Below are 7,720 nucleotides of genomic sequence, written 5' to 3'. Positions count from 1 at the left end.
TGCCGCTTTCAGCTACGATGGCATGGTCTACCCAGTAGCGTGCGGCATACTGCGCTAGAAAGAATGACTGCCTGATCTTCTTTACCGAAAGGCCCTGTCCTAAGTCTGACAAGTAAAGAAGGCAGACTTCTGCGATGGAGGCCCTTGCAACTGGTTCCTTAAGATCTCCTGAGATGGAGGCCCCAATAGCATTTTTCTCTGGTCCCTTAGAAACGTCCCTTTGTAACCGATCTGATACGAGGTATTCCTTGACCGAAAAATGTGTAAGTTGTATTTCTTTCCTGATTTCCCCGCTTTTCTGCTCCTCTACGTTCACTAGACTCACCAAGCTTGAGCAGCATTTCAGGATCTCCTCTGGAACTGGCATTCGGTTTTTGGGATCAAAGCATGGCCTGTTGCCCATCTTTACCGCAACAACATCAACAGCTTCTTCAATTCGCAGAGGCCGCTCTGAGAAAGTCAAGAACTGCAAGATTCTTGTCGTCTTGTCCTTGTACCTTGCTGGGATATTCTCAAGGATCCGGGCATACGTCTCATCCAATGTTTCTGGTAGAGAACTGAGTGCTTCTGACAGGTCTGAGTAATCGAGACAATTCTCAAGAACGTCGAGTTGACAGGAAACCCAACGGAACCTGTATTGTCTTAGCAAAGTAAACATAGAGATAGCTCTGAAAGTATCTTACATCCCATGAGCCTTCTGCGTCAAAGCAGACTCAATCTCACCCTGAACATCCGGCCTCGTTTTCCACCTGCTCAGGCCATCGTTCTCCTTGACCTTTGTATGGATATATGCACGTATGTCTTCCGCAACCAGGTCACTCTGAATTGGAATGATGTCTTTCTTCCGGGCCCACCTCTCGGTAGCCGATTTGATGTCCTGTTCCGGCCGGCTCGTAGCGAGAATGTGAACATTCCTCTCCTGAGAGCTTCGGATGTTCTCTATCCACGATAGCAATCCCTCGGCTGAGTGCCCCTTCCGCGTCTGACACTCATCAAGCGCATCGAGGATGATCCAGACTTCACCAGCCTGTTGAACCATGTCTTGGAAGGTCTTGCATAGAGAGTGGATGCTTGGCTGCCGCGCTCCATTTTTGCAAGAGGAGTAGAGTGAGTCTATGTGTCTTTCGACATCACCCCTCTTGCCGTACAACTGGTTTATGAGTGATCGGACTGCATTCTCAAGACTCTGCTTGCTGGCGTCGTTGAAATAAAAGTAGAAGTAGAGCGGGGAGCAGACTTTGTTCTTCTCTAGGTCCTCAACGATGGTAGAGCTAAGAACTGTCTTTCCACATCCAGGAATGCCATGGAGCCACAGAAACGAGTTTCTCTCAGTCTTCCAGTCTGAATACTCCGGCCTCTGAAGGAACCATCGGCCCGAGCCTTCGTGTCGTTGCTTTAGGGCCTTGTTGTAGTTTGTTGACGGATCTGGGGGGGAGAGCCAGGCATTGATTTTGCCTCGGTGGTGCTCAACGTGGGAATTATTCACAACGTCGTTCGTTTCTTGTGTAGCAATAGAGATGCCGTTAAGCTTCTCTTCGACTTTAGAGTTATTAGCACGTTCTATCACTAAAGAGGAGCTGAGCCTATGGACTAACAGGTAGAAAGAATCTCGCTGAGTCTCTTCTCCGCTTCGATCCGTGTCGGTGGAATGCGACCCAAAAGATCCCTAGCGTATGCAGCTGCTGTCATAGCTGCATAACCTTGCCAATCTTTGTTCTTGTGGGAGTCCGAATAGTCGCAGATGCCTCTGATGACCAAGCACGGAAAATGATTCATCAACCCTGCAGCTTCCATCTCAAAACAAAGCACACCATGAGCCTCTGCAAGTGAATCTCGGATCTCGGCGTTCTTCATCAGGGTGTTGGCGGAAGCGATCAGGCCGTAGTGGACTGCCGGGCTATCCTCATCCTCACTTCGTTCGTTCCGCTTCACCAGCCTTTCGCAATGATCTACCTCGAATCCCTCGTCCCCGTTGCAGATCTCTTCGCAGCTTTTGTCGCTATCGGTGTGAACGAATGTTGACAGGTACAGCCGGTCAGTGCTGAGCTCGGGCCTTTGGAACAATCGCTTCATTTTTTTCTTCTTGGCAAGGATGGACTGAATGTTCTCGTGGATTTGATTGCCATCCGTCAGGTAGCGGCCTTCAAGGTCGCCAACTGCTGCACGCAGAAGAGGTTGTGGTTGATTGAGGAATCCAGAGTGTTGGAAGCCGTGGCCCTGAATCGCTTTGCCGTAGTCGTATTGCAAGACCCCGCCCCGGCCATCCTGAGGAGAGCTGACCACGACATCACCGAGTCTGATGTCGTGCTTCTTGCTGGGAGCACCGCCACCAATACCGACCATGAGGCCGATTCTGACATTTGGAAAGCTGTGCAGCATATCCCTTGCGACGCTCGCAGCAGAAGTGGTGCCGTACTCGCCCTTAGGCAACACTGCAACGACAACTCGATGCTGGCCGATCCTGCCCAGTGTGTAGACGTTGTTGTCATGCTGAGATACATGGCTGGGTGGATCGTGCTCTTCGTCGAGGAACTGGCGCGCAGCGACGCTTTCGGTTGGTATTGCACAAATCCAGCCGACCGTGTAGGTAGCCGGATCCGACATGTTGACGGTTCACGCCCTGTATGGAAGTGGTGGTCTTGGGAGCATTTAGCAAGAATCGTTTATCTGAAGTGAATACTTACGGTGTTCCCTAAGTCTATAGGCTGGGAAAGCGGTCGTAGCAAAACGAAGTTGTGAGTATACGGATATACTAGCACTTCTACTTATACCTTATATGCGCCTAGCTGTGCCAGGATGCACTAATTAGCCGAGCCTGCTGCCAAGTTTAGTCCGTGGATAAAACGCGGATTTGGTTGGCTGTAAGAAGTCCGTTTGGCTGCGGCGTGAAATACCCTTGCTCCGAAGTGCGGCTGAGCTCACTCAGCCCCCCACTTGAGCTCCGCATACTGCATGACCAGCGTACACGAGTGGAACACATCCGCATGAGCAAGGCTGACGATTTTAATTATATATGCTAAACCGTCGTCGGGGTGGTACGAGCGAGGGTGTCAGCTGAACCCATGGTGCGTCTGCCTGCTGCAGCGCCCTTTCGCTCGCTGCACGCTGACCAAAACAGCACAGGAGGCTTACTGCCGACACCTAAAACCGGATTGCCCGACAGCTGTAAGTGCGCTTGGAGGCCTGCAGCAGTTGCCGTTATTGGCCAGCCTGATCGTTGCTGTCAGGAGCGTGTCGCCGCTCGCTTGCGATAGCGATGGGAACATCAGCGCGGGCCCATCCATCACATCGGGCTGCGGCGTAGCTGCACGGCGTAACGCTTAGGCAACGCAGCCTGCTACGTACGAGAGTTGTGTCGTATAATTGATCAGGACAGAAAATGAGTGGTTCTTGGCATAGTGCTGAGGAGGGGTGCCGGGCCTTATATCTCCTCGGCTAGCTGAAAGTATTAGAAGCTAATTGCATGTGATGTACAGTGGTCTGGTATTCTGCTCTGTGTGCTCTGCATTCCCGGTGAGATGTTGGGGCAGAGCAGGCAGAGCACCTGGTGCTGCTCTTGGTGCCTGTGGTTTTCAGCCCCCAGGGGGTTGTACCGTAAAATTACGCACAATTCAATCCGATCTTTTCACTCCCACTTTCCCCCACTCGGTAGGTCTCAATGTGATGAGCGCCAGTGGGTGATGAGGCCAGAGCGCCCAAGAAGCTTCTGGCCATCCATGGGCAGATAACCAAGCTCTTCTCTGAGACACATCGCAAGTGATGACGATTCAGATGTTTCTCCCAGTCCTTTCTGCTATAAAACTCTTTCTTACGCCTTTGTATTGAGAGTTCTCGATCCCCGAGGCAAAGAAAGCACTGTGTGGGCTTACGCTGGTGCAAATGAGGGCTACTAACTTTTACGAAAGTATCCTTCTGAATCTAACACCGTGTGGTTACTTCGTTGGTTTCTTTTCCCAGGGGAGTAGCTTGGGGTCTCGTCACATCTTGACCCATCTTCTTGAGCTCCACGCAAGTCGATAAGTGCGGCGATTGCACATGCTATGCGATTCTTTTCTTTTCCAACAGTCGATGCGGGGAGCGTAAAAAGCACTTGGTACACTCGGGCCCTTGGTGGGGGCAAATGACTGCCCAAAGTTTGCCGCACCGTATCGACCGGCCTGTCGTGAAGCTGGTCCTGGATGTCTGCGATGGCCTGGTCTCTGTCGAACTCTTTCTTGATCTTCTCGAGCAATGCCTGCTCTTGCCGTCGCTTCTCCCTCTGATAGGTAAGAGTAGCGTCGCGTCTGGCTCTCCGAAGGCTCGAGAGTGCTGTCGAAGAGGCTCTCATGCGTTTCGCCTTTGCTAGTTCCTGGATAATCTGATTTCTTTTGCCGAATAGCTCGACGACTCTCGGGTGTCCCTCAATGCTTGCCGACTGCTCGGCAGAAAGCTTCCGTGGCCGCCTCGAGTCTATCGAACGCCGCATGCCGCTCGCTGCCCGCATCACCGCCGACTGGGGAGCCGTTCCTCGATAGGCTGCTTGCGTGTCTGCGCTGATATATCGCGGGAGATAGTGCCGCTGGAAGACGTCCGATTTGGAATGCTGCATGATGAGGTTCCGTAAGGAGTCGCTGACCTCATCTAACGCGAAGGCTCGTTAGCTTTGTTGCTTTGGTATGCGGAAAAATGTAGGGAAAAAAAAGAAATCAGCCTTCCAACACGAAGGAGTCAGCACATACTGCAGCTGTCAAACGCTCCGTCCCCGAATGCCCTAGCCAAGAAGTACGCGTATGGGGAAAGCACCAGACACGGGTCATGCCTAATGTCTGGTATGGGGAAGGTATTGCTGGTTCCTTCGTTAGCCATTCGCCACGCAGATCCCGGGCATGCACAACTATCTTACCTATCCTTTGCACCAAGATAACTTCTGGTGTACTCATAAGCCAATGTGAATGCGGCTACACTCGATATTTATAACTATGAGCCGGAATTCGTGGCCGCCTTCGCGTTTCTACTCTATGTGCTCAAGCGCTCCTCTCGGCAGAGCGCATGACTCAGATTACATCTTGACGGCCACGTTTTTGTAATCTATGCAGGAGCAAAGACAGGCCAGCATAGTGCAATCGGCGAGTAGTGTCTATCCAACATGTAAGTTCGGGGAAGTCACCGGAATAAGTGTTTGCAACCAGGGCCCCATGTCCGACACCTATACGACAAGCTCACGCGCTGCCAGGCTGGCCTTCTCGCCCAATTACGAACTGGCCATTGCTGGCCTAACCAGCACCGCAAGCGGAATGGCCGCACCGACAATGAGAAGTGTGAATGCGGAGAGGTCGAATCGGTCTCCCACATCCTCCTCAACTGCCCACTGCTACAAGAAGGCAGGCGAAAGATGTACGAACACAGCGAGCTTACAAAGAACAGCCTATCGGCTCTGCTAGGCGGCAAGACTCCAAAAAATGCCGAAGCCATTCAAGAAAATGAACTTAAATGGAAAACATCTACAACAAAGCTGCAAGCCGTACTCAAGTTTGCCAAAGAATCACAGCGATTTATGAACAGAGAAGAGCACATGGAGTAGGAGTCCGCTACACCCCGGCTACCCTTACCACCCGTCCTCCTAACTACCTGCATATCGCTTAGGGCGACGGGTTAGGGTAAATGAATTCAACTCAACTCAACTCAGCTCCTAGCATGATATTGGAGAGAGGGGTAGGATTGCCCTAGTGGCTCGAGTGGTGTGAATGGTTGGCATTTGTAGTCAAGAAGTAGATTCATAAACTGAATAGCGGTATTATACTTTAATCACAAAGCCATCCATTCAGCGCTTGCCGGTTGCTCACTGAGGAAGAATATTCCAAGAATCTACCTTCCAATTGCCTCATTGAGCACATGTTGAAGAACTGCTTGCATGAGCACCTAATCTGCAATCTCTGAGAAAGCCCGGCGTATCAGGTAAGAGGATGTCGATTTCACGAAATATCTTCCACAGTACCTCCAATTCTTACAGGATCTCGTTGCGAGGCTGCACATATTCGTCCTCGATACTCTGACGTCTTTGAGCGAAAAGAAAGTGGTGAGCCTTTGCAAAAGCAATACTTTCTCTGGAATCGAGAAAGACTATCTCCTCCTCTCTCCGTCCGAAAAACACATGCTCTTTAGTCAAAGAATCAATCGTCTTTTCGAGCCTATCAGAATTAAAATCGGCCAAGAAGAATTCTCCAGCTTCCAACGCATAGATAAAAGCGGTAGAGCTGGTGTATACAGTCCGTGCAGGCCGTCGAGTCTGATCCTGATTTCCGAGGATCCTGAAAGGGCCGCTTCCGAGAATCGGAGAAAGCCCCGAGTCGATGAGGTCAGCGTTGCTTAGGAATGGGCTAAAGGATTCGGTTGATGAGTTGCTGGCTCGGTTTGGCACATATGTTACTTCTGCCCTATTGGAGGATGAAGACCCCGTGGAATAAACGGAGGAGGGAGCTCCGTGAGTGACCGCATCTAAGGCTGCCTGGCCAATTCTCGATCTCATTCGTAGCATTCTCAAAGGCCCGCTGTGTATGGTGCCTCGCTGAGAAACACCTTCAGCTCCTACGGCCTCATCTCCAACCATCCCGCCGGATGGTGGCGAAGTGGCGTCGTTCGTACTGCTCCCAACTCTCGATAAAGCCGTGGAAATATTTTGGGACTGGCCAAAGAACGAGAAGAAAATATCCCTCTTGACGGCGAAAGAGGAGGGATATTCCCTTACTTCGAAGTCCTCGTTGGCGTACATGTAAGTTGCGAATAAATGTCCGTTGTCTCCTTTGAAGGACGCAAGAGATGGTCTTCCGCTCCGGAGTCCAATCGGCTGATCTTCACGATCTTGACTAAGGACCGGGCTAGGACCACCAACCTGGTTGTGCTGTATTCGATCCACTTCCTCGAAGATGCGCTGGACTGCCGTCGGAGACGGGGAGGCAAAGCGAGGTTTTGGGCGCGCTCTTGCGAGGAAGGCATTGATCAGAGCCTTTGTCGGATCTTGATCACAGAGCTTATTTATTGTATCGGTTCGAAAACCCAGCCTATAAGCAAGCAGAGCTAGCCTTACGGGCATATCCTCGGACACGGCAAAACAGTCCTTCGAGTTTCTCGAGTCTTTCCGCGGGGTCTTTTGGGTCATTTCAGGGTAATGACGGATTGCGAACAGCCACAGCTGCCGATATGCAAGCTCAAGGACTGTCCTCTCGTCTGCATCTATGTTTCTGTAGACTCCTTCGTCGACTTCAACTACCGTTCCTGAAGGTAGACTCGCAACGTAGCATCGCAACATGCAATTCCGGATGGATTTCTTCTTACGCGGATGCACTAGATTTGTAAGGATCTTTGCCGCCGGTTCTAAGTATATCGTATCTTCGGCGAATAGGTGTAGAGATGGGATACGACCGTCATGTTGTAGAAGCCGTTGGAGGACAATTCGACGTCGAAAGTCGTCTGTCACCATCGGTAAGATCGCACCATCCTCCATGAGCTGTTTGATTTTGACTTGATCCGCGAGGGAGTAGCGTGGCATGAGCCCCTCTAAGCAGCGGACTGTATGGGGATCGAGCTGCGCTTTGAGGTCCTCGTCGTAATTAAGGATATGGGACCAAGAACGTTGGATGTGGTTTAGGTAGTGGATCAACTCCTGTAACGATCAGCATATGTCAGGATATCTCTTCGCATTTTAATACCTCGTAGGCCCCCATAGGTAGTATCCGGTGCAGTG

The 7,720-nt window shown here is 51.2% G+C and overlaps 1 protein-coding gene across 1 annotated transcript; it reads right to left on the bottom strand.

Moving 5' to 3' along the window:
* Positions 1-342: 342 nt before the first annotated feature.
* LTHEOB_13037 (Ankyrin repeat protein) lies at positions 343-2,604 on the bottom strand (the record flags this gene model as incomplete). Its single annotated transcript, XM_035509971.1, has 4 exons — positions 343-360; positions 410-632; positions 684-1,539; positions 1,596-2,604. The coding sequence occupies 4 exons, from the start codon at positions 2,602-2,604 to the stop codon at positions 343-345; spliced, it is 2,106 nt and encodes a 701-aa protein (XP_035375176.1).
* Between the last annotated feature and the right edge of the window lie 5,116 nt (positions 2,605-7,720).

This window comes from Lasiodiplodia theobromae (genome assembly GCF_012971845.1).
Source record: "Lasiodiplodia theobromae strain AM2As chromosome Unknown scaffold_114, whole genome shotgun sequence".
Classification (NCBI taxonomy): Eukaryota; Fungi; Ascomycota; class Dothideomycetes; order Botryosphaeriales; family Botryosphaeriaceae; genus Lasiodiplodia; species Lasiodiplodia theobromae.
This window is presented reverse-complemented; position numbering and strand designations above follow the sequence as displayed.